The 23,918-nt window shown below is 53.7% G+C and overlaps 8 protein-coding genes across 8 annotated transcripts; 1 reads left to right on the top strand and 7 right to left on the bottom strand.

Annotated features, from left to right (window-relative positions):
• Positions 1-38: 38 nt before the first annotated feature.
• On the bottom strand, positions 39-787 carry BDY24DRAFT_378203 (uncharacterized protein). The gene is made up of 5 exons (XM_076638889.1): positions 659-787; positions 522-584; positions 337-450; positions 208-261; positions 39-128 (listed from the first exon to the last, which is right to left on the bottom strand). The coding sequence occupies exons 3-5, from the start codon at positions 433-435 to the stop codon at positions 105-107; spliced, it is 177 nt and encodes a 58-aa protein (XP_076499931.1). The 5' UTR covers positions 436-450; positions 522-584; positions 659-787; the 3' UTR covers positions 39-104.
• A 3,499-nt stretch (positions 788-4,286) lies between these two features.
• On the bottom strand, positions 4,287-6,492 carry BDY24DRAFT_405925 (NADH:flavin oxidoreductase/NADH oxidase; the record flags this gene model as incomplete). The annotated part of the gene is made up of 9 exons (XM_076642677.1): positions 4,287-4,393; positions 4,490-4,685; positions 4,822-4,919; positions 5,008-5,158; positions 5,266-5,281; positions 5,376-5,646; positions 5,794-5,959; positions 6,098-6,279; positions 6,453-6,492. The coding sequence occupies 9 exons, from the start codon at positions 6,490-6,492 to the stop codon at positions 4,287-4,289; spliced, it is 1,227 nt and encodes a 408-aa protein (XP_076499930.1).
• Positions 6,493-6,813: 321 nt separating this feature from the next.
• Positions 6,814-9,258, bottom strand: BDY24DRAFT_378197 (flap endonuclease 1). Its single transcript, XM_076638888.1, has 12 exons — positions 9,111-9,258; positions 8,904-8,976; positions 8,806-8,814; positions 8,517-8,682; positions 8,375-8,440; positions 8,193-8,291; positions 8,066-8,116; positions 7,841-7,993; positions 7,480-7,758; positions 7,297-7,361; positions 7,114-7,217; positions 6,814-7,040 (listed from the first exon to the last, which is right to left on the bottom strand). Exons 1-11 carry the CDS (start codon positions 9,148-9,150, stop codon positions 7,160-7,162), a joined length of 1,059 nt encoding a protein of 352 aa, XP_076499928.1. The 5' UTR covers positions 9,151-9,258; the 3' UTR covers positions 6,814-7,040; positions 7,114-7,159.
• On the bottom strand, positions 6,877-7,119 carry BDY24DRAFT_412257 (uncharacterized protein; the record flags this gene model as incomplete). The annotated part of the gene is made up of 2 exons (XM_076643032.1): positions 6,877-7,040; positions 7,110-7,119. 2 exons carry the CDS (start codon positions 7,117-7,119, stop codon positions 6,877-6,879), a joined length of 174 nt encoding a protein of 57 aa, XP_076499929.1.
• A 77-nt stretch (positions 9,259-9,335) lies between the features above and the next one.
• On the bottom strand, positions 9,336-13,958 carry BDY24DRAFT_378189 (long-chain-fatty-acid-CoA-ligase). Its single transcript, XM_076638887.1, has 22 exons — positions 13,802-13,958; positions 13,468-13,606; positions 13,032-13,160; positions 12,818-12,900; positions 12,662-12,726; positions 12,457-12,579; positions 12,224-12,373; positions 12,098-12,155; positions 11,963-12,027; positions 11,865-11,882; positions 11,641-11,779; positions 11,413-11,561; positions 11,273-11,335; positions 11,146-11,191; positions 11,044-11,065; positions 10,924-10,960; positions 10,799-10,847; positions 10,614-10,726; positions 10,492-10,548; positions 10,345-10,401; positions 9,853-10,257; positions 9,336-9,748 (listed from the first exon to the last, which is right to left on the bottom strand). The coding sequence occupies exons 1-22, from the start codon at positions 13,917-13,919 to the stop codon at positions 9,656-9,658; spliced, it is 2,178 nt and encodes a 725-aa protein (XP_076499927.1). The 5' UTR covers positions 13,920-13,958; the 3' UTR covers positions 9,336-9,655.
• A 789-nt stretch (positions 13,959-14,747) lies between these two features.
• On the bottom strand, positions 14,748-18,088 carry BDY24DRAFT_378185 (cytochrome and DOMON domain-containing protein). Its single transcript, XM_076638886.1, has 14 exons — positions 17,943-18,088; positions 17,822-17,864; positions 17,666-17,729; positions 17,517-17,545; positions 17,305-17,315; positions 16,947-17,141; positions 16,636-16,819; positions 16,393-16,550; positions 16,275-16,326; positions 16,115-16,176; positions 15,933-16,043; positions 15,725-15,854; positions 15,573-15,646; positions 14,748-15,486 (listed from the first exon to the last, which is right to left on the bottom strand). Exons 1-14 carry the CDS (start codon positions 18,024-18,026, stop codon positions 15,130-15,132), a joined length of 1,554 nt encoding a protein of 517 aa, XP_076499926.1. The 5' UTR covers positions 18,027-18,088; the 3' UTR covers positions 14,748-15,129.
• A 6-nt stretch (positions 18,089-18,094) lies between these two features.
• On the top strand, positions 18,095-21,659 carry BDY24DRAFT_378180 (uncharacterized protein). The gene is made up of 13 exons (XM_076638885.1): positions 18,095-18,674; positions 18,776-18,970; positions 19,178-19,324; positions 19,424-19,560; positions 19,634-19,697; positions 19,797-19,977; positions 20,090-20,202; positions 20,287-20,373; positions 20,451-20,646; positions 20,751-20,831; positions 20,919-21,162; positions 21,263-21,307; positions 21,396-21,659. The coding sequence occupies exons 1-13, from the start codon at positions 18,221-18,223 to the stop codon at positions 21,453-21,455; spliced, it is 2,004 nt and encodes a 667-aa protein (XP_076499925.1). The 5' UTR covers positions 18,095-18,220; the 3' UTR covers positions 21,456-21,659.
• Positions 21,660-21,669: 10 nt separating this feature from the next.
• On the bottom strand, positions 21,670-23,178 carry BDY24DRAFT_378177 (ClpP/crotonase). Its single transcript, XM_076638884.1, has 7 exons — positions 22,903-23,178; positions 22,724-22,806; positions 22,474-22,620; positions 22,344-22,412; positions 22,171-22,279; positions 22,027-22,104; positions 21,670-21,943 (listed from the first exon to the last, which is right to left on the bottom strand). Exons 1-7 carry the CDS (start codon positions 23,111-23,113, stop codon positions 21,771-21,773), a joined length of 870 nt encoding a protein of 289 aa, XP_076499924.1. The 5' UTR covers positions 23,114-23,178; the 3' UTR covers positions 21,670-21,770.
• Positions 23,179-23,918: the final 740 nt, after the last annotated feature.

The following is a 23,918-nucleotide window of genomic DNA, read 5'->3' as shown; positions in this document are numbered from 1 at the left end:
TGGCCTCATCTTTCTCGAGAAGCGACGAGAGTAGTAGATGCGAGAACATTGTATTGACTAGCGTAAAGTTCATTAGACGAGCACGAGCACCGAGTTCGACCTCCTTAGGCCTTCGAAGCGACCTTGAGCTGAGGAAAGGAAAGACGCGAGGAGCTCATCAGTAAACAACTCGTTCTCGAGCTTCAACAACGAGAAGATTGAACGTACCGCTTCTACCACAACCTCCTTATCAGCCTCTGAATCACAGTAGAACAGGAAAGTCTGGTACAAAGTAAACGGGACAGGGATCAGCAACGGCCTCGTCTCGTCCTCCCTCGCCTCTCGTCCTCGACTCACCTTCCCATCTGCACTCTCGACTCTGAACGAGTGAAGTACTTGAATCTCCTCGTAAGCGTCGGTGATGTCGATGTTGGGAGGGAGAGTTATCGAGGTCATGGGTTTGGAGACCTCCTGCTCGCCGAAAGAAGAGAGACAGGTCAGCGAACGAGCGCGAGAGAGAAATGAGAGAAGGCTGGACCCACTTCTGGAGACTTGAAGAGCTCGAGCTTTGAGGGGAGGATGTAGAAGTATCTCCGACGGAACAGCTAGAGTCGAGAAGGACCGAGATTCGAGGTCAGCAAACCTCGAGACGCGTCGGCGAGAACACGGAGGGACGTACGACCGAGTTCGGAGCTTGAACAGTGAGCCACTGTTAATTCGGAACAAATGATGGCCGTGTTAGCTCTGTAGCAAGGTGAGAAACGGAAGACTGAACCAGAACTCACTCCATCAGCCAACCTCCCGCCCAGAACCCTGGCTTTCCCCAACTCGACCCTCACCCTCGCCATCTCCATCTCCTCCTTCTCCCTCTTCTCCAACTCAGCCCTTTCCTTCTTCCTCTCTTCCTCCTCCTTCCGCTCTCTCTCCTTCATCTCCAAAGCAATCGTCCGTTGCCTAGCCAACCTCAACCTCGTCGCCTTCTCCTCCTCCCTTTTCGCATCCTCCTTCCTCTTCTCCTCCTCCTTCAACCGCCGTCTCTCCAGCCCTTCCTTCTCTTCCCGCTCAGCCTGCTTCTTCTGTGCCGCTCCTCGATCGTTCATCTGTTCCCGATCCTCGTCCAACCGACGTTCCTGCTCTTCCTTCAACCAACCCGAAGGAGTGGCTCCGTCGAAGTCCTTCGAGGCCGAGGTGCGACGGAAGTGCTGGAGGGTTTGGAGAGAAGGAGCAGTGAAGCTTTCGGAGGAGTGGCGTTGAGAGGGGAGAGGTTGGGAGGGAGAGGAGACGGAGCGATGGGTTGGGTAGTTTTGGGAGAGGATCGTTGGGAAGCGAGGTTTGGTCAGGTCGAGAGGGGAGATGGAGTTAGGTTTGGAGGAGATGGTAGGGGTAGACGTTAAAGATTTCGGGAATTGAGGAGGGGAAGGTAGTTTTCGAGGGAGAATAGGGGAGATGGGAACCGTCGAGGGTTTCCCACGAGGAGGCGATCCAGGCTGCTCGTCGTACGCGTCGTACGCATCGTCGTAGGCGTCCTCGTTCGTGAGAGATCGATCCGTGGGGGATTTGACGATGATGGCCGCCGGTGCAGGAGGTTTCGTTGAAAGAGGAGGGAGATGTTGCTGTGAATGAGCTGATGTTGGAGGAGAAGAGGCCGACGCGACTCTCGGACGCTCCTCTCGGGAAAACGAGTGATCCAGACCTCGGATGGTCGACACTGGAGGCTCCTCGACCAAAGGCTTTTGAGGAGTACCAATGGGGAAGTGAGAGAAGGACGTGGGGGTCTTGGGGCCATCTTTAGGAGGGACAGGAGGAGGACCTGAACCAGCCGAGACGCTCCTTCCTTTCCCTTTCCTCGACAAGATCGAGAGACTCGAGAAGAGCGGGATGGAGGGCCGACCCATGCTTGAAGAGGATTTCCCCGAGAAGTTGGAGTCCGTTGGGGACGAGGGTTTGGAGTTGGCGAGAGAGGAGAGTCGATTGATGGGGTTCGACGACCGCGACGACTCAGTTGGTTCGACGGTGTGGGAGGAGGGACGAGAGGGAGGAGGGGAGATGGCGAGGTTTCGGTCGATGGGAGAGGTGAGAGTTGTCGGTGAGGTGGGAAGGCTGCCGTTCCGATGGTCCTCTTCGCTGGGAGGAGGATGGCTGGGACGACGAGAGGAAGGCGAAAGTGACGGCTCCGGGAGGAAGGAAGGAGGGGATGGAAGTTCCTTGAGGGGAGATGGAAGTGGAGGAGTTGTAGATCCACGAAGGTGGGAGGATGGATCGTGTTGGACCGCTCCGAGAGTGTGGAGATGAGGAAGATCCGGGCGTTGGGTCGACGATGGAGGAGGAGGAGGCGGCGGTGAGCTCGAGCTTTCCCGCTGCTGCTGATGACCGTTGCTGATTCCGTTTGGAGATGACTGTTGACGAGGCGTGTGATTTCCGTTTGAAGGAGCTGGCGATGGTGCACTGGAGGCGACGAGCTCTTCTTGAAGGACGGAGGGAAGCTCGGAAGCGACGTGAATCGTGAAGGCGAGGTCGTGAGGCTGAAGACCAACAGAGATGGAGATCCGTGAGCTTCTGGGGCATGAAACTGATAAGGTATCCACTTGAACTTACCACGAAGAGTTTGCTGCCAACAAGTCGTCCATGAACAGTCGCACGAGCTATAGAAGTAGAGTCAGAACGTGAGTGAAGGTGAGCTTCGACGTCTCCTCCCTCTCTCGAAGCTTAAACTCACCTCTCTTGACACCTCTGTTTTTCCACCACCCGTCCAGAAAGGTCAAGTCAGCTTCGTTTTCCTACGATGAAACCTTAAGTCGGACCTAGACTCACCCTACGCCCTCTCCAATGTATGTAACGAAGGCGACTTTCTCGTCTCCTCCTTCATCCTCCGTCCGCACGAGAGCATACGCAACTTCCTCCCCGACAGCATCCAGCATCCGCTCACACTCTAGGATCCCATTATACCCAGCGGCATAGAGGACCAGCTTGTCTCTTTGAGGCGAGTAGGCAAGAACAAGCCTAGAGAGAGGGAGGAACGGGAGGTCAGAGCCCTCAAAGGGAAGGAGGAAGATGAGCTCGAACAACATCAAGACTCACCAGTTCTTCTCCTTTTTGTAGAAACTCTCTGTCGTCAAGTTGACCTCAGGGTCCGTCAAATTGACCGACATGCGGCGAGATAACAAAAGGGGAGTGGAGAGGAAGGAGGAAGGAGGGAAGTCGAAGTTGGGAGGGAAGAGGTCGACGGTGGTGAGCTTCGTTCGACCTTCTTTTTGAAACAAGCACGACGGCCCTTTTTGTTTCAGTTTGTTTCTCGGCGAGGTGAAGATTTTCTCTTAATAAAGAAAAGACAATCAAACTGAGGGACTCGAATCTCAGAATGAAATGCAACGAAGGGATCTTGCCTTGTGTACTTGAAGAGAGGGAGAAAGCAGCGGACGCGTCTCATCTTGGGTTCTTTGGAGGCAAATCAGCTGCAAAGCCATCAAGATCAAGCTCAATAAAGTCTGGGAAATGACGTCCAGTATCAAAAATTCGACCAACTCTCACGTCGCTCCCATTCTAGCTCAATCTTTCCTCCCCAACCTGCCAAACTGAACGACCGCGTCCCTCCATTCCCCCTCCCTCTTCTTTCTGATTCTCTTCCCGAGGTCCATGGCTCTCTTCTTCATTTCCTTCCCTTCCTCCCCAAACACCCTCCCAAGGGCCCGTTCGAGTTCTGCCTTCAAAGCCTCGGGAGTCCCAAGAACCTGAACATTTGGCGCGTGAAGGATCGGTTGATTGATGGCGAAACCGGATCGGATTTGGAGGGGTTCGACGGCGACGCTGAGGGGAGGGGAGGAAATGAGGGTGGAGGTCATAGGCTGATCGGTGGCCAGGGCGAAGGTCTGAACGCGAGGAGGAGTCAACGAATGAGAGAAAGGACGAGAGACGTGACGCGACGAACAGAGACGTCGAGGAGAGCAGGGTTCGAGAACTTCCGAGATAAAGAGAGTGATAGAGTCTCAAGGTTGGAGAAAGATCAGATGCTACACCTATATCAATGAAGGAGTAGAGGTCAGCGAGAATTCCTGAACGAATCACCACGTCAAGAAGGAAGAGTCGAGGAAACGAACGAGACTCACATAACATCCACCAGATTTGACCCCCTGCGGATTCTAAGTTATCTACCGACCAAAGGTCCTCTACCCTGATGCGCACTGTGAGTCGGAGCCTTTCCCTTCGGAGCGTTGATCCCACCCTGCATTCGCGTCCAAGCTGGTCAAGTCGAGAGATCCAAGTCAGTTTTGAGCGAGACTCGAGACTCCAAAGCTTCGAGAAGGATTGAGCTAACCTCTCTCGTTCTGGACTGGAGCTTTGACGACGACACCGAGCTCTTCAGCTGCTTCAAGGGGAAAGTCGATGTTCCTCAGCAATTCTCGTGCGAGGAAGGCAACTGAAAAGAGGGGAGGGAAGAGGAAGTCAGCTCGGCTCGAATCGACGAACTGGAAAGAAAAGTCGGGACATGGAATGAGACGATAAATGAACGCACCATCTGCCTTTCCAGACTGAAGAACGTCCTCGATCTGTGTCGCTGTCGTAAGAAGTCCTACGGCCCCAATCAGAACCTCGGGGAAAGTTTTCTTGAGGGCAGCGGCGAAAGGAACCTGGTATGAAGGACCGACGGGAATCTTCTGCTTGTTGTAGTTCCCTCCCGAGGAAGTATCAATGAGGTCGACTCCGAGTTTCTGGGAGAGGGGAGAAGAAAAGAAGAAGAAGGGACGCGTCGAGATCAGCACGGCTCTTCACATTTGCTGTCTCCCTGAGTCCTTCAGCCCAGAGCTCTTCCGAAGATCCCTTGTCTCTCTCTCGATGAGGACTCACCTGCAGCTCTCCTACGAGAACCAAACTCTGCTCCAAGCCCCAGTATCGCCACTCTCCCGTCTTCTCGTCCTTCTCCTCTCCCTCCGCCCAGTCCGTAGCTGTGGATCGAGGGAGGTGGTCGATTGTCAGCTCATGATTCGTAGCACCTCGAGGTATGAGTCTTGGCGTAGAAGCTTTCTTACGCACCTGAGAGTCGGTAGAAGAGAGGAAGAGACCATTCCTCTCGAACGGCCTTCGTTACCTCCAACGAAAGTCGAATCCTGTTCTCAAGGGATCCTCCGTACTTGTCGGTACGCTGATTGCTGATAGGCGAATTGAAAGAGTGAAGGAGATATCCCTGAGAGTGAAAAGAAAGCGAGGCGAGAGAGAAGTGTGAGAACGAGATCAACGAAGGACGCGTTCTCAACTTCGTTTTGAAGCGATGAAGAGACGATCGATACGCACGTGTGCTCCGTGAATCCTGGTGAAAGAGTCGGAGAATTGAGTCAGCGAGCATGATCTGAAGAAGGTGTGTCGAGAGAGAAGAGGGGAGAGAAGAACGAAGCTGTACTAACTCAATGAAGTCGTATCCGATCTCCTTGCACCGTCGAACAGCGTCCCTGTAAGCTGAAACGAGGTCGACGAGGTACTTTTCGGAAGCTTCGATAGGCTCTGGGTAGTCTTCCGAGAAAGGAATAGCAGAAGGCGCAAAGACGTCTGGCCAACCGTTGTTTTCAATCTTGTGAGCGACGTGTCGTTTGGTTTCCGTGGGATGCTCGCCAGCCCAAGGAGCGAGGGTCGAAGCTTTCCGACCTGCGTGAGCAAGCTGAACACCGATCTTCGTGCCTGATAGGAGGAAAAACACCGAGTCAGTTTAAGCAAGAAAACCAAAGACGCGTCGAAGAGGAATAGATCGTCCGACTCTCCCATTCCTTCCTCCTTCTTGCTCTATCCCAGATACTGTTCCATCAAGCTCATCTCTACAAGACTCACCTTGTCCGTGCACGAAATCCACAACTCGCTTCATTGGAGCAATCTGAGAGTCGGTCCAGATCCCAGCGTCCTCCGGTGTGATTCGACCTTCCGGAACTACAGCTGATGCTTCGACGCAGATGGCTCCAATTCCTCGAACTGCGAGAGAACCGAGATGGACGAGGTGCTGCATGGAGAAGAAAATGTACGAGAAAGAGACGATGAGCTTCGACCGCCTCTCGAAGGAGAAGGAGGAGAGATGAGATGTTGAGCTCGACTCGAACAACTCCTTCCTTCCCTCCCGGGCTCGAAGTATGAAACTCACCCAATCCGTAGCATGGCCGTTCTCGGACGAGTACATACACATCGGACTAGCGAACAATCGGTTCTTGAACTCGACTCCCTTGATGGTGAGGGGTTCAAAGATCTTGGTTTGAGGTCCTCCGACTTTCTCAGTCTCCTCCTTGAGCTCTGTTCCGATGGCGGGAGTGTTGAGAGGGAGAAAGTCTGCAATACATAACCAATCGAAAACAGCAGAGGTAAGCGAAGAAGGAAAGAGAGAAAAAAGGAGGGAAGCAAAAGGAAAGAAGGAGGGAAGGAAGGAGGGCTGAGCTTCGTTCGCATCATCGGCCGGCTCCGTTGACAGTTCCTGCTGGTCCAAGAGCTCAGAGTGAACTTACAAGGAAGTCCGGGGACAGGGGTGTTGCCAGGTGTACTCATGTTGGTGGAGGAAAGTCGAGGAGCTCGTCGTGGTTATGGAGAGGGAAGTGAAGGGAAGCAGCCTCTCGTTTTCCGTTCCTCTCCCTCCCCTCTTTTCCCCTCCCCCTCTTGCTGACTGTTGATGACGCGACCCTATCTCGTCGCGTTGGTGCGAAATCTTCATTTCTCAGAATCCGTGGATCCGGAGTATATTCTGGAAGCAAGAGGAAAAAAGCGGCAGAGACCTTGATGCCGTGGCGAGGGAACGAAAGTCTTCTCGACGTCCCCTTCCTCTCGGACGCGTCTCGGTCAAATCTGCTTTCGTAGCTTTCGAGTCGAAGATCCTACAACACAAATTGACATATGCCTATGCGACTCCTGACGAACTGAGAACCTCCTACAAGCTCAGGCCCCTCCCTTCTTGACGATTTCCCGAGACGACGCTCCTCCCTCCGACCGAACGGGAAGGTTGCCGACGGCGGGTTGTAGGGCTGTGAGAGGGAAGAAGGTTGCTGATGGTGGAGTAGGATGCGGTGAGTCATAGTGCTGAGGCTGGCATGACGTCGAGGCTGAAGTAGGAAGCAAGGATCGGAAGAGTCAGCAAAAGACGCGTCGAGAACAGACCAAAGTAATCGAACTCACGCTCATCCCGAAAGCAAACGAACTCCTCAACCCTCCAGCTTCCCGTTCAATACTTCTCGTAAGCCCTCTGAAGCTTGTCGGTCGCACTCTCGATTCGTTTCGGACTGTTTCCAAGCAGAAAGAACGAAGAAAGGTCAGCGTCTGAACGACGGTTCAAAGAGCAGAACGAAGAAAGAAACTCACTCGAACTGGTACTTCTGCACCATAAAATCCTTCAGTCCTTGTCGATCCGGTGCTTTCCAAATGAGCTGCTCGTTCGAGAACGAAACGAAAGGAAGGAACGGCGTCAGTTTTCGACGCGTCGCGCCCCTTCCCTTCCCCACTCTCTTTCGAAGACCCCCTTCGAAAAGCACAAGCAAGACTCACTTTCACATCCTTCGCCTTCGCCACCTCAGGCCTCAAGAACACCTCCTTCGCAGCCTCCCACCTCCAACCTTCCGGAACCTCGATCTTCCCCAACCCGGCCGACGGCTTCTTCTTCCCCTCCGCTGCCTCCCTCTCCCGCTGAGCTTGCTTCTTCCTCAGATCAGCAAGCACAGCATCCAGAGTTCCGTGTTGTCGAAGCATCTTGAGAGCACCGACGGGGCCGACACCGTGAAGGGGAGGGAGGTAGTCGCACCCGAGGAGGATGGAGAGGTCGACGAACTGGACGGGCAAGAAGGAGGCGGGTTCGAGAGCGGTCAGAACGAGGGATACGTGGAGCAGAGAAGAGGGGTACGAGACGAACCTGATCCATATTCAGATCGAGCCCCGAAAGCACGTCTCCCAGATGAAGCTGGGTGATCTTTTTCGCTTGAGCGTCCGTTCCAGTGAGGTTTCGAAGGAGGAGTGGAGAGTTGAAAGTGAGGGTGTCGAGATCTTCGGAGGCGACGGCATCGACCTGGACGAGTGAAGGAGGTCAGGAGGGGAAGAAAAGACGCGACGCGAAGGAATCAATCGAGACGAGACGGACCTTTCCTCCTCGAGCCAGCTCAGCACACTGGGCTTCTGCTTCTCCAGGAGCCTGAAAGAGAAAACGAAGACCGCGTTAGAGAGGTTTTTGTTTGTTGAGAGGTAGAGACACGAGTTGAAAAACGCACCTCAACGACCGGAATCCCCATCAGCTTCAGAAGCTCCTTCGCCTCCTCGTTCATCTCCTTGGTGACCTTGAGTTGCCGTTTACTGTACTTTTCGATTTCCTGCGACGAAAAAGTTCGATTCAGAAATCCCTGTTGCGTTGGAGGGACAGAAGCGAGAACGAGAAGGAGGGAAAGGAACCAACCTCCTCCCCGTCAGCCTCCTCCTCCTTAGCAGAGGCCTTCTCCCTCCCTTCTGAGCGCTTCTCGAGCTGCGAGCCCAAACCCAGAATTCCCAGTCAGCTTCACAAACTCCCAAACCCAGCGAGCGAAGTCGTCCCAACGCACCAACTCCTTCTTCAACTCGGGCGGCTGGCCATCAAACACGTAGGCAGCTTTGATCCCACTCCCAGCGATCCTCGTCGTCCTGTAGAACAGACCCGAGAGGTGAGAAGTACCCTCTCCGGTGTTGGTCTGGAGAGAGCCGCCGTTGAGGCGGATGGCGATGAGAAACCTGGGCGACGAAGAACGAAGGAGGAGGGGAGGGTGAGCTCGAGAAATGGGGTCTGGTCTCGTTTGTAGGTCGTCTCAGAGGATCGAGATTAGGATGAGGAACGGAAGAGAGAAAAGAGCTCACTGATACATGCTAATGCATCGAAAGATTACAACATTCATCAGTTCAGAGAACGAGCGAAACGAACCAAACGAAGGAGACGACTCGAGCTCGAAGCTCACCTCATGCTCGCATCGATAGCGACCCTCTTCCCCGCTAAAGATTTAGGACTCAGCTCGGTGATCGCTTGAGGAGCTGTGTTATGCAACGACGAGCCGGTCAGCCAAAGCTCGCTCAGTCGATCCTGCTATGGGATCAAGGGAAGCAAAGGAAAGAGAAGGGAGGAGGGAGGGAAGGGCGGGGCTGAACGAATGGAAGAGCAAACGAACCGTTCTTCCTGATGAGATCGGTCAGTCCTTTGATGCCCATGCTTCCAGAATCGAGTAGACGAAGGTGCGGGAGAAGAAACAAGAAAGGTCTAGAGGGACGATGATGGGTGGTGGCGACTCAAGTCGCAAGATGATGAGCTCAAGCTCGTCTCTCCCTCCCTTCCCTCCTTTCCTTCACGACGAAGCACAACTCCGCACAACTCCTCGCTCTTTTCCTCCTTGCGCTTTCAACGGGTAAATCAATTTCATAAGAAACGAGTCAATCAAGACTAGACCAAGACGAGCGCGGGACGGTTTATATGGGTACAAAAAAGAAAGGACGGGAATCGAGTCGAGGCGAGTCAGGCGAGTCAAAGGTCAAAAGGGAAGGAAAGTCGTGATAGGAAAGTAATGAAAGAGTATCGTAGGCGATTAAGCGACAGAGAAAGAAAAAGAGAGTGCGAAGCGAGTGGAGAAAAAAAAACAGAAACGGGAAAACACGAGACGACGAAGGAAGGGAAACCCGGTTTGGACGCGACGAATACGATTCTGAAGAGTTTTTTCCTTTACGAAGAAACCTTCTTGATCGCAGCCTTGTGGGCCTTGGTGATGGCCTGTCTGTTGAGTTTCTGAGCGGCGGTAGTGAGTCCGTTCTCGGGCTGATGAAGACGACGGAGCGAGGGAAGGGGAGTCGAATCGAGGTCAGCTCTCTCGTCCCTCTCAAACTTCGAACCTCGTTTCAGTTTGGGCTTTGAAGACTCACCGTCCACTCCTCAGGATCCAAAATCAACGCTCCCAGAACCTCGGCTCCTTTCAACCCAGCCTTCTTTCCAACGGCGTTGATCTCCTTGAGGACGGCGTCGACGACCTTGGGGTTGGCGGCGAGCGTGTCGAGGTGGTCCTTCTCCGAGTCGACTCCAGGCAAGGCCTTGCCCTTGAGGAAGTGTCGAAGGTTGGCCTCGTGAAGGGTGGCGATGGCGATGGGTTTGGTCATCTCCGAGTCGGCGTAGAGGCAGAGGTTGTTGAGGACTGAGCGAGGGAGCGACGAAGAAAAGTTGATCAGTTTCGAGAGCAGAGTTGATGGACGAGGAGGAAAGGGGAGAGGGAGAGTTGAGAGCGCACCGTTGGTTCCCTTGTAGACGGACTCCAAGCTCTCGAGAGCGACGTACTGGAGAATGAAAGAAGAGGAACGAGGTCAGCTTCGACGCGGTCGAATCGAGGAACGAACGACGCAGGCAGCAGAGATGAAACGAACCTCTCCGCTCGAAAGCTTGACCAAGTTCTTGATCCTGTCGATGAGAGTGAGAGTTCCCTGAAGATCAAAGAAACGAAGAAAGAAAGCAAGGTCAGACGAAGTTCGAAGAGGAATCGAAACAAACTCGAAGAAGTCACACAAACTCACGTTCTCGTTGAACTGTCCGATATCTCCAGTCCTGAAGTACCCGTCGGCGGTGAAGGCCTGCGAGACATAAGTATGACGATCAGCTCGCGCTCTCGAAAAGCGTCGACGGGTCTGAAACTCACCTCAGCGTCGAGATCAGGTCGCTTGAAGTAACCCTTGAAGACGGATCCTCCTCCGAGAAGGACCTCTCCCTGAGGAGGGTTGTTGCTGGTGAGGTATCCAGCGTCGGGGTGATCTGTAGGCAGGGACGGACGCGAAAACTGTCAGTCGAAGCTCGAGATAGAGAGGAGGAGCGACGCGGACCGACCTTGAAGCTTGATCTCGACGGAAGGAACGGGACCTCCGACGCTTCCGTACTGAGAAAGAGGAAGAAGGAAAGAGGTTGGATCAGCTGCTGAAGTTTCAGAGAGAGGGAAGGGAAGCTGCGCTCACCGACCAGAACTCGGGAACGAGGACGGCAGCCATTCCGCTGTGAGGAAAGGGAAGGAGAGAGGGAAGCGAGGTCAGCGACGCGTCTAGCGATCTCGAAAACAACAAGACGCTTGAACAAACCAGGTCTCGGTCAATCCGTAACCTGAGCAACACGAGAGAGAACGAAACAAGAGGTCAGTTCGGGTCAACGGCAACGTAGAGAAAAGCTCGAGGCAAACGAACCTTGGAGAGTAGTCATGAGAGCAGTAGTAAGGAACTCTTGGGTGGTCTGCGAGATGAAAACAGAATCAGCACTCAGTCCTCTCCTAAAGGAAGTCGAAGAGGACGAAAGAAAGAGACTCGAGCTCACCTTCGACAAAGCGCTTCCTCCGTTCATGGCAACCCTCAGTCGTCCACCGGTCTGTTCGCTGACCTGGAAAGCATCAGACGAAGAGGAATGGATCAGTAAACGAGTCCGAGAAGTTGATGCTGGACCAAAGAAAGGCTCACCTTCGAGAACACAACCGCATCGGCGACCCCTCCAAGCATGGGCACATTCTTCTTCAACGCGAAAGCGAGGTTGAAGACTCCCTTCGCCACGGGAGAAGCAGCGTTGACCTTAGCGATGATTCCCTTTCGGATGGTCTCGAAGATAGCGGCTGAGAACGAACAACAACAACGAAAACGAATGAGCTCGGTCGGAGGGAAGGGAAGGGAACGCGTCGTCGTCGAACTCACGAACTCCAACGATGATCGATGGTTTCCAAGCCTTCAAGTCTCCTTCGCAGTTTCGAACGGAAGCGTCGGTGAGGGTCTTGACTCCTCCGTATCCGAGAGTGGTACCGGTGGTGTAGAAGGTGAGCTCGACGAGCATTTCCTGAGGGAGGAGAGTTGGGCAGAGAGACGAGAGGTCAGTAAGAGTTTTGGTTCGACTTGGGAGAGGGAAGGGACGAGAGACTCACGAGGATATGGGAGAGAGGCTGTGAGGAAGGAAGAGGTCGAGACAGATCAGCTCAAGCTTGGAGACGAGGGAAGGAAGGGAAGGGAAAGGTGAGCTCACGAGGAAGGCGAGGAAGGTGTCGTCAGGAACGAGAATGGGAGCGATCAGGGCCATGGTTCCACCGACTGGGAATCGAAAGAGGCGAAGTCAGCTCCAGCAGTGTATCGTAGAGAGTAGAGAGGAGCTGTAGCTTACGCGAAGAGATGATGTTTCCGTGGCTGAGAACGACTCCCTTCGGCGCTCCGGTCGAACCCTGTTGGAACGAAGGGAATCAGCTCCCTCTTCTTTCGACCACACTCTTCGCTCGAAACGACAACTCACAGAGGTGTACATGATGCAGAAGGTATCGTCCCTCGAAGGCTTCTTCGAGAAATCTCCAGGGTTGGCCTTTCCGGTCGCACGAAGCTCATCGAGGTGAAGGAGCTTTCCTCCCTTGGACTCGAGGTGCGAGCTGAGCTTCTCGAAGGCTCCCTGAACGTTCCCAAAACAACCAGAGCACAGCCAATATGGTCAGCTTAGACTCTGAGGGTGAGAGAGGAGGGAAAGATACTTACCTCCTTCTCAATCTTGCCATCGTAAATGACGAATCGAACGTCCTCTCCTCCTCCCTCCTTGTCGTCGTTCTTTCCGTCGTCTCCGACGTTGTGGGCTCCCTTGAGGAGAACGGTTTCGAGAGTCTGATAGAGCAGCGAGTCAAGAGGTCAGCTCTCGAAGGCGATTGGTTCCAAAGGGAAGAGGGAAAGACGGAGAGGAGCTCACGGGGAGAAGAGCAGCGTTGGTGAAGACGGCCTGAACTTCGGGCTCGGTCAACGAGTGGGCGAGACCTGGGAGAAGAGATCGTAGAGTTTGAGTCAGTCGATCTGCTCAAGCGCGTCCCCGATATAGCTCGGATAAGTGTGGAGAGGGAAGACTCACCAGAAAGACCAAGGGTAGGGTAGGCGGTGGTGATGGGAAGCAGAGCTCGAGTCGAACCATGAGCGGCGATTTGCCAGTTGACGCTTTCAAACACGAAGGAAGGAAAAACAATTTAGCTTCTCTCTCATCTCCGACACCTTCTCTGCCCCCCCCTGCTTTACCAAGGAACGAGAAAGAGGAACAGGGAAAAGCAGGGGAGAGGAGGGAAACTCACGAGGTGTCAGCGTAGATTCCAACCCTCGAGCCCTCCTGAATCCCAAGGTGCCTGAGTCCTGAAGCGACCTCCTCGATTCGAGCAAAGACTTCGTTGTACGAGAGGAACTTGTAATCCGAGAGGGTGAAGCTGTAAGAGAAGTAAAGAAAACAGGTCAGCTCTTATTAGAAGGGAGCAGAAGGAAAGTAGTTTGAATGACGAGGGGAAGGGGAGAGAGGGAGGAGGTCGCAGCGGGGTAGAAGGACCGTTGGGGAAGAGAGAGAAGTAAGTCGTTGGGGGAGATGATTGATGATTGGAGGAGGTGATGGTAGAGATGTATAGAAAGGAGGAGGTGTTGAAAGAGAGGAGAGGACAGGAGAGGGTCTCTCCTCCCAAGCCCTTCGACCTCTCGCCACGGGACCCATCTCTCTCTCTCTCTCTTGAAAGGATCACTCACTACTTCCACTTCTTCTTCTCTGTAACCTCCTTGCCGTCGACGATCTTCTTGACGTCCTTCTCCTCCTCGACGGTAGCGATCACATCTCGGTAGCCTGCAGCTTTGCGGTCGCCGTACTTCTTGGCGAGAACAGGGAACACTGGAGGAGGAGCAAGAGAGAAGGGAGGAGGTCGAAAGGAGGGAAGGTCGAGGGCGATATGAGTAAGAATCAAGGAAGAAGAGAAGTAGGAGGAGTAGGAGAGAAGAGGAGAAGAGTCAGCGTGAAGAAAGCGACGAGCGAGAAGCAGAGATAAGAAGAGAACAGTCTCAAGACGGGAAGGGAGGAGAAACGAACCGTCGTAAACAGTGTCGATTCCGAGTCCTTTCGGTCGATCCAGGAGCTCCTTGGAGAGATGAGATCGTCGAACGTGAGGGTTGGAGGAATCAACGGGGAGGGAGGCTTGCTTGACCATGATGGGTAGAAGGGTGGGAGGGGGAGTGGTGGAGGTTGGGAGGAGAACAGGGAGGGACGGAGAGCTGAGCTTCAAAGTCGGGTCCCAAAAAGTCATCGAGCTGTTTTAGAAGTGACGTTTCGGAAGTATTTTTTAAAATCTGGTTTCTGCTCAGTATTATAGTCTTCGGGCAGCTCAGACTTCCAGCTCCAAAAGCGTGGAAAAATGAAGCCAAACGAAGCAGAAAGGAGCTCGCCAAACCGCTTCGCGTTCGAGCTCTGCTTGACTGACAGTTCCTTTCTCGCCTGCCCAGATCTTGCAGAGCGTCCCAAAATCTATACTTCCACAGCCAGTCCTCCCAATCTCACCCGGATAGCTTCCTTACCCGAAAAGGGTTTCTCTTAAACGAGCCTGACTTTCCATCTCGTTCCTTTGAACCTCGTCGCGTCTGAAACGATCCGACGATTAGAAACTGAAACTACTCCGCCACACTCACTTTGCCTTCTTCCCTGTGCCTTCCCTTCCTCCTTGGCTCGTTCCTCAACGTGATTTTACTCCCGCGCGTCGTTCGCCTGCAGATCTCATCTCGTTCCATCTCATGCACGCAAAAAGGAAGGGATTTAGGCTCGAGAGCGGGAGAGGAGAAAAGAAAAGGGTCGGAACGAAACGAACGAGAGGGTTTCGCTTTGTTTGGGGAGATCAGAGATGGCTTTGGATTGATTGAAACCAGGAGAGTGGGAGACGAGCTCGGCTGCGAAGGGGACGCAGAAGGAAGGAAGGAGAGGGGAAGCTGGGCGGGAGGCGAGTTTGAAAAGAAGACAAACCAGACGCGTCGCTTTCTTCATTCGATTTCGCTAGCAGATCCATTCGAGAAAGCACGAGCACTGTAAAGAAGAGGAAAAGAGGAGAACTAACCAGCAGTGGGTAAATAAAGGGGAGGGAGGGAGCAAAGGAGCAAATCCAGAATAAAGTAAAAGCGAAACCGACGCGAAGAGAGGGTGTGAAGTAACGGGAGGAGAGCAGAGGGATGCAGACCCAGAACGAGAACTAAAGGAGTATAAAGGAGAGAGAGGTATAGCCTAAGGAAGAGATGGAGAGCGGGTAGATGGGATGGGTGGGAGTACATGAAAAGGGAGAGGGAGAGAGGGAGAAGGAGAGTGGGCGAGAGAGGGTACAAGCAGAGGACCAAACGAAAGGAGGTGGTACAAAGGACGAAAATGAGTGAAACGGATCAGAAGGCCATCCCCACCTCCTTCCCCTCGCCCTCCTCCTTTTTCGACCTCCTCTGCAGCTCCTCCTCGTCCTCCTGGAACGAAAACGGCGGGTGTCGTCGTTCGTCCTCGTACCGATGCAGCCCGTTCTCGTCGTGTTCCGAATCCCAAACTCCTGCTGCGTTCTTCCGATCCTCCATGATCGGACTCGAGATGACCATCGGCGCAGACGAGTAATCCGACGGGTCTCTCGATCTCGTCGCTCCTTTGACGAGGACCATTTCTCGAGATTCTCGAGAGCGAAGACCGTCGGCTTTTTGTTGGCGGAACTGTTTGGGAAGGAGGGAGAGGCCGAGGAGGTAGGCTAGGGCGAAGATCTGTGTGAACGAAAGGGAGAAAGAAGAGGAGGGTTGTTAGTGGGAGGAGAGAGGAGAAGGGAGGAGGGGACGAAAGAGAGACCTACGCCCAGAAGGACACCCCAGGCGACTCGAACTCCCTTGGGAACGGATCCTAGGCCAGAGGAGGAAGCCCATTCGTCTGAGGAAGCAGCAAGAAAGACGTTTCGTCAGCAGAGAAGGGGCGAGAGACGGCGAAGAGAGATAGCCAACAACTCACCAAACCCAGACCAAACCGTCGCCCAACCTATCACCAAGATCAACACTCCGACCACAGGATGGAGCCAGTTCTGTATACTCTTTCCCTTAATCTGAGCCTTCGAATGATGACTGGCGGGGCGGAGGTGGATCTGCAGCAACAACCGAAAAAGGGTGGGTCAGTCCAGGGTTCCGACGCGTCGAGAGGAGAGAAGAAAGAAGGAACGCACCGCGCTTCCAAACCCGATCTGGAAGATGATAAGGATGAAGACCGACAATCCAAGGGCCCGATGAGAAGACCAGAAGTGATCCGAGGTCATTCCGGTCGAGAGGTTGGTGGCCTGGGAGAGGAAGAGGGAAAGGATCAGCTCGACGAGACCCTGAAAGGATCGAACGAGAATGAGGGACAAACATGGATTCCAAGACCAAAAGCAATGGCGATGAAAGGAAGGGAAAGGACGACGTGGACCAGCCCTGAAGCAGAGGGGAAGGGAAGGGAAAAAAGGCGAGAGTCAGTCGCGTCTCATCGACGAGGACGAGGAATCGGATCGACAGAAGGGTTCGGAACTCACAGTGAGCCGTGATCCAGTGAGGCCAGAACGCTCGGAGGAGTCTTGCGATGACCTGGAAAAGAGAAACTTCGGATCAGCTTTCGACTTCGAGACAACGAAAGGGAGGAAGGCGACGCACAACTCCCGTCGGTATCAGAACCATCGCTCCTAGTCCTCCAAACGTAGCATGAGCGATGATGATCCTCTGAAGAGAAGTGTAAGGTTCGTCCGAAGTAGGGGACGAGGATCCTCCTACGACTCGAGTTGCTTGAGGTGCCGTCAAGTTCGTTGTCGTCGCTGGTTTCGTTGAAGGCGAGAGTGCAAACACAATCAGCTCGATCTTCCTGCTTTCCTCCTTCTCTCATCGTAGAACTGAACTCACCAACTGGCTTCCCTGTAGCCTGACTAGCCGTCTGCAGCACCGAAGCCGTCTGCGTCGAATTCACCGCTCGCGTCGTTGTTGTTGAACTCGTGAGAACCTTGGTGAGATCGAGGGTAGTAGCTCCTGAGTCTCTGTGCTGAGCGATATTGGCTGCTGGAGAGGGAGAGCCAGGATTCGTGTTGCTCTAAGGATAAGGAAGCAAAGGAAGAGGAAGAAAGGGAGCGTGAAAAGTCAGCTCAACGAAGCTTAACGATCGAGAAACAGATCTGCCGAGCATCGAAACTCTATACGGAGCATGTGAGTGGACGTACATAAGCCCATATGATAGGTACCACGCCTGGAGCTGTGTAGTCGTCGAAGGAGAAGGTGATGGAGGTGGCTGAGGAGTTGACAAACGACGCGTAGGTTTCGAGGGTCGCTACCGAGGAGGGAGTGGTTTCCGTGGGTTGAATCTGAGCTCGTGAGGATCGTTGAGAGAGTGTGATGGAGGTATCTTGATTTGGCCACTGTAGGAGGGAGATGAGGGGGTCAACGGAGGGGCGAGAAGAGAGGAAGAGGAGGAGACACAAAGAGGCGCGTGGAGAGGGAGAGACGTGGGGCGGAGAGCAACAAAGTTAGCTTCGAAGCAGAGGCGTCAAGGCTGCGAGAAGATTTTAGGGAAGGACGCACCACTATCACCACTGGATACGAAGGTAGTGAGTAGAGAGCAGAGGTCAGCGATCTAGTAGGTGTAGAAAGGGAAAGAAGGAGAAGGAGAAGGAGAACAACGAGCTCGAGCTCGCGACCTTTCCAACTTCTCTCCCTTCCCCTTCGATCCTTCCCGCCTTCCTAGAGCTCCCCCGTTTCTCCCAGCTACACCCATACAGTAGATCCACACTCACTCGGAGAATTTGCCATCGTCGTTCCCCATCTGTTGAAGCCAGAACGAAAGCAAGAGAGCAAAGGGAGGGAGAGGCCGGTTCAGCTCTCGTTCCCTTCCGTCGTTCTCTGTTGAGCTCTCCTCCTCCCTTCTCCAAAACCACAAACTCACCCTATGGATATCCATCCGAAGCCAGGATCTGAAATCTGACTAGCAGGTGTCCGAGAGAGAGTGTCTATACGAGGCAAGAGGGAAGCGACCAAACAGGTGAGCTTCCTCACGCCCCGCCTTCCTTCTCTCTTCTTCCATTGGTTCCTCATAACTCACAGGTTACTTTCGACGAGCTCTTGACGGCTGAGCAGCACACCAGCTGTATATATACATCGACGAGGGCAATACATCAGCTTAGGCGAAGGATAGAGGTGAAGACGGAGGAAATCGGACGAACCGTCGAGCAGAAAGAGTCGCCCGTGTCTGCTCTTGCTGCTGAAGACGCGAAGATGACGAGGGATAGGAAAGCAAGGGGGAGCATGACTCTCTCCCTGGTTGCTACGCCGAGTGTAGAAGATGAGGAGAAGGGAAGGTGAGCGTTTGGGAGAGGTCTTGTTGCCATGCCTCTGCCTCTCCTCGTCATTTCCCTTTTTCGACCCCTTCTCTTTTGTGCTCCCTAACTGCCATCTTCTCCTTCTTCCCTTCTCTTTCTCTTTCTCCTTCTCTTCTTTCAGCATGGCCAACTTGGGTCCTATCCACCACGTTACCCACCACGTCAACCCTACTCCTCACGCTCCTCCTTCCAATCTCATCCACCCTCCCTCCTCCGGTCTCATCAGCTCCTCGACTTCGTTCGTTCAAGCTCACAAGAAGGCTCTCCTCGTAGGAGCAGGAGCTGTAGCCGTAGCTGCCGCGGGATACTACTACTACACCACCACCGCTGGACCTGGAGCGAAGGGAGGACCCGAGATCGATCTCGAGTCAGGGAAGCCCGTAGGAGGAGCAGGAGCAAGCACGAGTGGCTCCTCGAAGAGGAGGAAGAAGAAGTCGGCCAAGAAGGGAGTCAACGATCCTGATGGACCTCTCTTGGAGGAGGTCAAGCCCAAGAAGGAGAAGACTGCAGTTGCTGCTGAGGAGGAGGTCAAGAACGGTGGAGTCGAGGAGGAGCAGAAGGTCGAGAAGAAGGATGGTACGTTCTCCCTCCCTTTCCTTCTCCTACTCCTTTTGCCTCTCGAGTTCTCCCTTCCCATGCTCACCTCGCTCTTGGGTCTGCTCTCGTTCGATCTATAGACATCCCCTCGCCCTCAGCATCCGAAATCGACGCCATGTCCGCCGAGGATCGAACCGCTCTCGCTAACCTTCTCAAATCTCGAGGAAACACCCTCTTCTCCAAAAAGGACTTCGCCTCCGCCATCGACTTCTACACCAGGGCCATCGCCGTTTCGCCAGTAGAGTCTGCTGTCTTCTACTCCAACAGGGCTGCTTGTGAGTACTCTATGCGCTTTGCTTCGATCGGGCGGGCTGGGAAGGAGAAGGAAGGGAGGGAGGGAGCTCGTTTCTTTCGAGCTCGTTTCGATTCCCTTCCTTCCCTTCCCTCGCCTTCACCTCCTTTCCAACTCCCTTCGAGCTCTCGAGAGCCTCGTATACATCGCATTGACTCTTCTGTTCGATCCTCGTTTGGTTATCGATTAGCCTACAACTCCCTCGCTCCTCCTCAACACGAGAAGGTCATCGAGGATTGCGATTCAGCTCTTCGGTTGGACACCACCTACCTCAAGGCTCTTCGTCGTCGAGCTGCTGCTCTTGAGGCTCTGGACAGGGATGAGGAGGCTGTTCGAGGTGCGTCTTGATTTCCTATCTCGATCTCAAACTTTCTCGCTTCGTCTCTTGAGCTCCTCCTTCGACCTTTACTCATCCTCGCCTCCCTTCCATTCACAGACTACACGGCTTGCACTCTCCTCGAGGCTCTCGATCCTCCGAAGAGGTCGGCAACTGCTAAGGACCCCCAGACTGGAGATACCCTCGAGTCCGTTCTGAAGAAGATGGCTACTCGAGAGGCTCAGGACATCCTCCGGGTGAGTCAAACTCGTCCCGTTGATCGTGTGCTCGTATCGCTGACAGTTTTCTCGGTTGACTTTGATCTCTCAGACACGACCTGCTCAACTCCCTTCCTCCACCTTCATCACTGCTTACCTCGACGCTTTCCGACCTCGTTCGTCCAACTTCTCTTCTCGTCCTCTCTCTCTCTCTCGACCCTTTCGGACGCGATTGTTGACCTTGATTTCCTGCCTGGTCTCCTTCCTTCCAACAGACCCCGCTCCCGCTCTTCCTGAGCCCTCGACTCAAGCCGACTCGACTTTGATCCTCGCGTTCGAGGCTCTCGAGGCTGGAGATCACAAGCACGCGTTCACTCTCGCTCAAGAGGCTCTTACTCAGGGCATCACCTGGACCGAGGGTAAGGCTGAGGCTCTCAACTTGAGGGGAACTTTCAAGTGAGTGAATGTCCTTTCTTTTGTTCGAACCGGAAGATGGCAGGAAGGAGGGAAAGAAAGGTTAAGGTCGAGCCGAAGTGAACTGACGCGTCTCCCTCTTTTCGTTCGGCAGGTTCCTCATCAACGACCGAGAGGGAGCTAAGGAGGACTTTGAGGAGTCTATTGCTATCATGCCCAGTTTGGTTCAGAGCAGGGTCAAGCTCGCTTCCGTTCACATGGAGCTCAGTGAGTCCAGCCCTTCGTTTTCGTTTCAGTCTTTTCGTCGGACGATGCTGACCCTCTTCTCTTCCCTTCCTTCTCCTTTTTCAGACAACATCGCCGACACCTTCGGAGACTTCGAGGCTGCCATCGCCCAGAACCCTCTCGACCCTGATATCTACTACCACCGAGGACAGGGTGAGTTCGACGCTCGTTCATCCTTCTCTTCGTTCCCGTTGCTGACGATTCTTTTTCTCTTCCCTCCCCTTCCCCAGTCTACTTCATCGCCGGAGAGCTCGACAAGGCCATGGACGACTACTCCAAGTCTAGCGAACTCGACCCGGAGTTCATCTTCTCTCACATCCAGCGAGCCGTCACTCAATTCCGACTCGAGAAGATCCCTCTCGCCATGAGCTCGTTCAGGAACATCTTGAAGCAGTTCCCTGATAGGAGTGAAGGATACAACTACTAGTGAGTATCTCTTTCTGTTTTGTCTTTGAGCGGAGGGAGTGGGAATCGTGGGGATCGAAGGACGGTCGAAGCTGACCTTCTCTTCGCACGTTCTTCGTTCTCAGCGGAGAGCTTCTTCTCGCCGAGCAGCGATTCTCGGATGCTATCGAAAAGTTCGACAAGGCTATCGAGATTGAGGAGGCCAAGTGAGTTCCTTCGCCCTTTCTTTTCGTCTTCGAGTCGCGTCCGACCTTTTTCCCTTTCTCCGACGCTGACTTCCTCCTCACTCTCAGGCCCTCTCGACACAAGAACGTTCTCCCAATGGTCAACAAGGGAAACTGTCTCCTCCGATGGAAGGAGGACTTCGCCGAGGTTGAGCCTCTGATCCGAAAGGCCCTCGAGATCGATCCCGAGTGCGACATTGCCATCGTCACTCTCGCTCAGATCTCCCTGCAGCAGAGCAAGATCGATCAGGCCATCGAGATGTTCCAGAAGGCCAAGTTGATTGGAAGGACCGAGGAGGAGTTGGTTCAGGCTGTAAGTTTCCGAAACGCGTCGTTCTCTCGCCGTCGTTCTTTCTCAGTTAACTGCTATCCAATACAGAGAAGGCTGACCGTACTCTCATCTTCTCTTACAGATCACCTTCGAGCAAGCTTCCAAAGCTCAGCTTCTTTTCACCAAGGTTCGTGCCGACTCGATTCCTTTCGTCCCCCGTCTTTCTTCCTTTGCTGACACTCTTCGTCTCTTCTCTCCTCCTCCTCGCTACATAGAACTACCCCGTGATCCACGCTCGAATGACCGCCATGATGCAGGCTCAGCAGGGTCGATAAAGCTCTCGTCGTTCCTCCTTCGTCGTCCGCCTCTTTCTCTCCCTCGATCTTACCCATCTACGCCCGTCCCATCTCTCCCCCTCCCTCCGTCACTTCTCAATCACGACCATCTAGTCCCCTATTACCTAGTTCTACCTTTTCCTCCGCCTCTCGCTTTCTGTTTTTGTTTTGCTTGCGATCTATCCTCAGCCAGTTCGTCTCACCTTTTCGGACGCGTTTCGCTCGCAGAAGACATCGCTTTGTCGAGGCAGGTTCATCATCAAAGTCGTAAAGCAAATGAACCAAAGAAATATTCAAAGTCCGGGAAGGGTCCTTTCAGAGCTTCGACTGTCCTCTCTTCTGAGGTTTCGCTCCCAGAGACTCGAACACGACCTTCTTCTTGGTTGCGAAGGAGGCGACGGTTGCAGGGAAATCTTGGGATTGAAGCATGACCGAGTTCCAGAGCGACGTGTAGTCCAAGGATTCCTGGATAGTGTGATCTCGGGCGTCTGAAAAATGGGCAAAGGACGGGTTGGTGATACAAGGATAGGGAACGACGCGTCGAACGAGCACGACAAAGGAGGAGACGTACGGTCGAGGAGATGCTTGGTTCCGATAACAGCGATGGGAGAGAGTTTGGCGATTTCCTCGGCCATTCCGAGTGCGTCAGCTGGAAAGAGGAGGAAGAGGTGAGCTGAGTGGACACGAAGAAGAAGAAAGGAGAGCGTCGACTCACAAAGGACCTCGATTCTCGAGCCTGTCACGATCCGGCTCACGAGTCCCATCTTCTCGGCTTCTCTGGCGTCAAAGAACCTTCCTGTAAGAGCGAGTTCTCTCGCGAGAGACTAAGTATAAAGAAGAAGAAGAGGTGAACAAAGAATCGAGACCGGGAAGAAACGAAGGACGAACGTCGTTTCCGACCACTTTTGGCACTCGCTGGAGGGATCCAATGTCGGCAGCCAGTCCAACGACGACTTCCTAAAGTGAGAGTCAGTACTGAGAGCTCGTAGAGTTGCAAGAAAGGGAGAACAGGGCTCACCCGAATCGAGAACTTCGCGTCAGAGGAGCAAACTCGAACATCTGCCGCCGAGATGATATCGAGACCCAGACCGAGACAGAGACCGTGTACAGCAGTTATAACAGGTACCCTACAATGAGAGATCTGCGAGATGGCGTCTTGGAAGTCCTGAAGATAGGGAAAGAAAGCAGGAAGAGAGGTCGGTCAGCTTCGACCCCGGAGCTCCTCTCCCCTTCTCTGTCGTCGTTGTAGAAAGGAGGAAAGAACTTACTGTAATGTGAGGTCGCATAGCGAGAGCAGACCTAGCAGGATCGACTCTTCCGTAGGCTCCGATCTCTCCATTAGCGCTCATGACTTCAAGAAGCAGGGGAGGCGAAGAATGGAAGGAAGGTCAGCTCGAGCTCACCACCTCCTCTCCTTCCTTCTCCATCTCTTGCCTTTGGAACTTACGATCCAGCCCAGCTGTGAACCCCTTCTCGACATCGGAAGCGAGCACTACGACTCGGACATCATCGTCCCTTCCTGCGGCCTTGAACGTGTCCCCGAGCTCCCTCCAGAAGGCTTCAGAGAACGCATTGACGGGAGGTCGAGCGAGCGAGAGGAGAAGGACATGCGGGGACGGTCGAGAGGAAGCGATGAAGGTGGGAGTAGGGTACGCCATTGATGAGGAGAAGATAGTTTCTGAGGTGAACAGAGGGAAAGGGTGAGGATTCGAGATGGGTGTTGGGAAAGAACACAAGAGGAGAGAAAAGGAAGCTCGAATCGAGATCGCTTATAGAGGTCTCTTCTTGCCGGAGAAGCCTGCTCGTGACGAGCCAAACAAGAACGCGCAAATTTTGTCCTCTAGCGAGATGGGTTGAAAACGAGCAGGCTCGTAAGTCATTAAAAATTGGAAGGTAAAGTCAAAAAGAAAGCGTCAAGCGCGTCTCCTCGTCGGTCGATCGTCGACGCGTCGTCCCACCCAGCTCAGCCCGAAAGAAAAGAACGAGAGTCCGTTCTGAGGAGTGATAGAGATGGTTCAAGGCCTGGTTCATCACTCGCAAACCAAATCTTTGGATGGTGATGTTTTTGTGGAGGAGAGGGCAGGAGAGCTCCAAGAAGGTGAGGGAAACTCGAGCCGTCTTTGCGAGCGTTGAGGGGTCGTAGAACTTTAAGATGTGGCTGTGAACTTCGGGTGGAAAGGAAGGAGTAAAAGAAGAGGTGGGTGGCATCCTGAAGAAGGTTTGGAGATTTGAAGTGGGGGGGAGGGAAGAAGGGAGGACGGTGATCAGCTCGAGCTTGCCTCGTTTCATCCTCCCTCTCCTCAACCGGCCAACAACTCCTTTCAAAGCAAACCGACCAATCTCGTCCAGCTACAAGTCTCATACTCGTCTCTGAATCAACTCAACAACGAAGTTGTAACGAACGAAGCTCAGATGTCAGGGAATCCTCAGCTCGTGAGCTCCTCATCTCCTCCCCCCTCCCTT

Source organism: Mrakia frigida, assembly GCF_051309035.1.
Source record: "Mrakia frigida strain ATCC 22029 unplaced genomic scaffold BDY24scaffold_4, whole genome shotgun sequence".
In the NCBI taxonomy this organism is placed as follows: Eukaryota; Fungi; Basidiomycota; class Tremellomycetes; order Cystofilobasidiales; family Mrakiaceae; genus Mrakia; species Mrakia frigida.
Note: the sequence above shows the minus strand (reverse complement) of the source record. Positions and strands in the feature narration are given on the sequence as shown.

Coding starts and splice junctions, on each gene's coding strand:
- BDY24DRAFT_378203 (XM_076638889.1), bottom strand. CDS start 435: ATGACCTCGATAACTCTCCCTCCCAACATCGACATCACCGACGCTTAC. Junction 262..336: donor TCGAGAGTGCAGATGGGAAG/GTGAGTCGAGGA, acceptor ACTTTGTACCAG/ACTTTCCTGTTCTACTGTGA. Junction 129..207: donor AGGAGGTTGTGGTAGAAGCG/GTACGTTCAATC, acceptor TCCTTTCCTCAG/CTCAAGGTCGCTTCGAAGGC.
- BDY24DRAFT_378197 (XM_076638888.1), bottom strand. CDS start 9,150: ATGGGCATCAAAGGACTGACCGATCTCATCAGGAAGAACG. Junction 8,977..9,110: donor CGATCTCATCAGGAAGAACG/GTTCGTTTGCTC, acceptor TGCATAACACAG/CTCCTCAAGCGATCACCGAG. Junction 8,117..8,192: donor TGGGGATTCCGGTCGTTGAG/GTGCGTTTTTCA, acceptor TTTCTCTTTCAG/GCTCCTGGAGAAGCAGAAGC.
- BDY24DRAFT_378189 (XM_076638887.1), bottom strand. CDS start 13,919: ATGGTCAAGCAAGCCTCCCTCCCCGTTGATTCCTCCAACCCTCACGTT. Junction 11,562..11,640: donor ATCGATCATCGTTGGAGTTC/GTGAGTTCGACG, acceptor GTTCGTTCTCAG/CCGCTATCTTCGAGACCATC. Junction 10,727..10,798: donor CGTCGAGATCAAGCTTCAAG/GTCGGTCCGCGT, acceptor CCCTGCCTACAG/ATCACCCCGACGCTGGATAC.
- BDY24DRAFT_378185 (XM_076638886.1), bottom strand. CDS start 18,026: ATGCTCCCCCTTGCTTTCCTATCCCTCGTCATCTTCGCGTCTTCAGCA. Junction 17,865..17,942: donor GCGACTCTTTCTGCTCGACG/GTTCGTCCGATT, acceptor GTATATATACAG/CTGGTGTGCTGCTCAGCCGT. Junction 16,551..16,635: donor GGCTACAGGGAAGCCAGTTG/GTGAGTTCAGTT, acceptor CAACGAAACCAG/CGACGACAACGAACTTGACG.
- BDY24DRAFT_378180 (XM_076638885.1), top strand. CDS start 18,221: ATGGCCAACTTGGGTCCTATCCACCACGTTACCCACCACGTCAACCCT. Junction 20,647..20,750: donor AGTGAAGGATACAACTACTA/GTGAGTATCTCT, acceptor CTTCGTTCTCAG/CGGAGAGCTTCTTCTCGCCG. Junction 21,308..21,395: donor CTCAGCTTCTTTTCACCAAG/GTTCGTGCCGAC, acceptor CTCGCTACATAG/AACTACCCCGTGATCCACGC.
- BDY24DRAFT_378177 (XM_076638884.1), bottom strand. CDS start 23,113: ATGGCGTACCCTACTCCCACCTTCATCGCTTCCTCTCGACCGTCCCCG. Junction 22,807..22,902: donor GTTCACAGCTGGGCTGGATC/GTAAGTTCCAAA, acceptor TGCTTCTTGAAG/TCATGAGCGCTAATGGAGAG. Junction 21,944..22,026: donor AACCAAGCATCTCCTCGACC/GTACGTCTCCTC, acceptor CCCATTTTTCAG/ACGCCCGAGATCACACTATC.